Source organism: Etheostoma spectabile, chromosome 14 (assembly GCF_008692095.1).
Source record: "Etheostoma spectabile isolate EspeVRDwgs_2016 chromosome 14, UIUC_Espe_1.0, whole genome shotgun sequence".
NCBI classification, from domain to species: domain Eukaryota; kingdom Metazoa; phylum Chordata; class Actinopteri; order Perciformes; family Percidae; genus Etheostoma; species Etheostoma spectabile.
The window spans coordinates 12,795,782-12,797,582 of record NC_045746.1 but is presented as its reverse complement, the minus strand read 5'-3'; the positions used below and the strand labels follow the sequence as shown (position 1 = coordinate 12,797,582).

At 39.1% G+C, this 1,801-nt stretch overlaps 1 protein-coding gene across 1 annotated transcript in view; it reads right to left on the bottom strand.

The window, feature by feature from the left end:
• LOC116702009 (coagulation factor XI-like) overlaps positions 1-1,801 on the bottom strand; it is a 52,104-nt gene that overhangs the window by 14,930 nt on the left and 35,373 nt on the right. Inside the window, 6 exon segments of the mRNA XM_032536068.1 lie at positions 1-6; positions 8-54; positions 138-250; positions 770-932; positions 1,030-1,142; positions 1,738-1,801. The exon segment at positions 1-6 is cut by the window's left edge and continues 80 nt beyond it. Coding sequence (XP_032391959.1) covers positions 1-6; positions 8-54; positions 138-250; positions 770-932; positions 1,030-1,142; positions 1,738-1,801 — 506 coding nt within the window.

The window sequence follows — 1,801 nt, the reverse complement described above, 5'->3', positions numbered from 1 at the left end:
CCTCGTTGTCGTGTCCTGGGATGTCAGTGTTTGGAAAAAGCTTGCCCTGACACACTGTAGAAAACACAGGTAATACAATAAGAAAGCATCCACAACAACCTTGTTGCATGAGGTGTTTGCTATGACTGCTTGTGTACCTGACTGTTGACTTATTGGTGTTATTTGGGAGAATCCAGATGTTACACCATCCTTTTTTGCTACAACAGGTATCCTTGGTACGGGCCAGCTGAATTTAAGGTGGCACTTGTACCTATACCCAAAACAGAACAAGAAATAAAATTAGAGAATTGTTGAGCATATGCCATGTCGCCACAGCAATATTTTTCTTCTCACTGGTTGAATTAAACCTCAGATCTGAAACCTCCAGGTACCTGTTGCACTCTAAAAACAGACTCCGTCTCCTCTTTAGCAACTTTATTTTGCCAGTTCGGTTGGAAGCATCTTTTTACACGAAAAAGAAAATCTTAACATTAACATAGCCTATGTTCACTTCACTTGGCGTCGCTCTCTCCCAGGCTTCTGTTCTGGCATCAACGTCTCTGAACTTCCACCTTTCAGTAACATGAATCAGAATATTTATCAAATGAAATAACAGTACAGAATTCTAAACATATCCCTATTCTAGGTAAATATAAAATTATACTTCTAGGTCTCAACATACCATCACTGTTGACGTGTCCCAATGCATCAGAAAATGCGAACAACAGTGGAAGAGGATAAACACAATTTAATTTCAACAGCAATGTTACATTATGTGATCCAGTTTTACCTAATACCCTTTGCTGCGAAGTTCTTGTTTAGTAAAGTAAAGAACTGACAGGCAGGGTCCTGTGTGCAAGCCCTCTGACACTCCTCATAGTCTGCTGTGAACAAGGCTCGGTAGTCGGCACCGAAGAAATCCACGTTCTGGTACACCTTAGACAGGCAAGGCTCTGGCAGACACACAGACAGAGGAAATGAGAGTGTGACCATGCGTCATTCATTTTTTCCTAAATGGTTTTCACAATGTCTTAAAATGCTTTTGTCTACCTTGGTCTTGGCTGCAGGGTTTGAGAGAAAATCCAGAGGTGACACCCCGTATTGGAACCTCAACCGAAGGCTGTCCATTGGGAGCGGTTTTGATGTAGCAGAAAAAGTGCCTGCATAGATGGTGGAATGTAAATTTACTCAAGTACTGCACTTAAATGATGAGGTACTTACACTTGAGTTTTTTTTTTGCTTGCTACTTAAAGCTTTACTTATTTTGCATATTCCGTTTATTAATATATAATTATAATGAATTATTATGGACAAAGATAAGACTTGCTGAAATTCACAAACTATCCAGTAGGACATGCTGTTGTGTTAAAAAAAAAAAAAATTCTTTGAGGTGTTCGGTTTTGGCTCAACCTGTTCACAAACTTTGTTATTTTCCAGCTAAACAGTACGCTAAAACATGTTTCTGAAAACATTTGAGGTGAGAAATTGGCAATGCAGAAACCGAATCTTGATTCATACATGATAGTTTGAACTGCTGTTTTTTTTATCTCCTCCTCCTCACTGCAAATCAAGTTTCCCATCTGGAATAATAAAGTGAATGAACTGAACCAAGCAGGACTTTAACTTAGTAACAGAGTATTTCTACACAGTGGTATTGCAACTTTTACTTAAAATATTGAAGTATTTCTCCCACTACTGGAAGTAAGCATTACTTATTACTGATTTCTAATTACATGTGTACCGCTTGTTGTTTACCGTTCATCGTTAGTCCCGTCAGGCCGAACAAAGGTAAAGAAGTCACAGGAGGGGTGCTGGGTGCAAA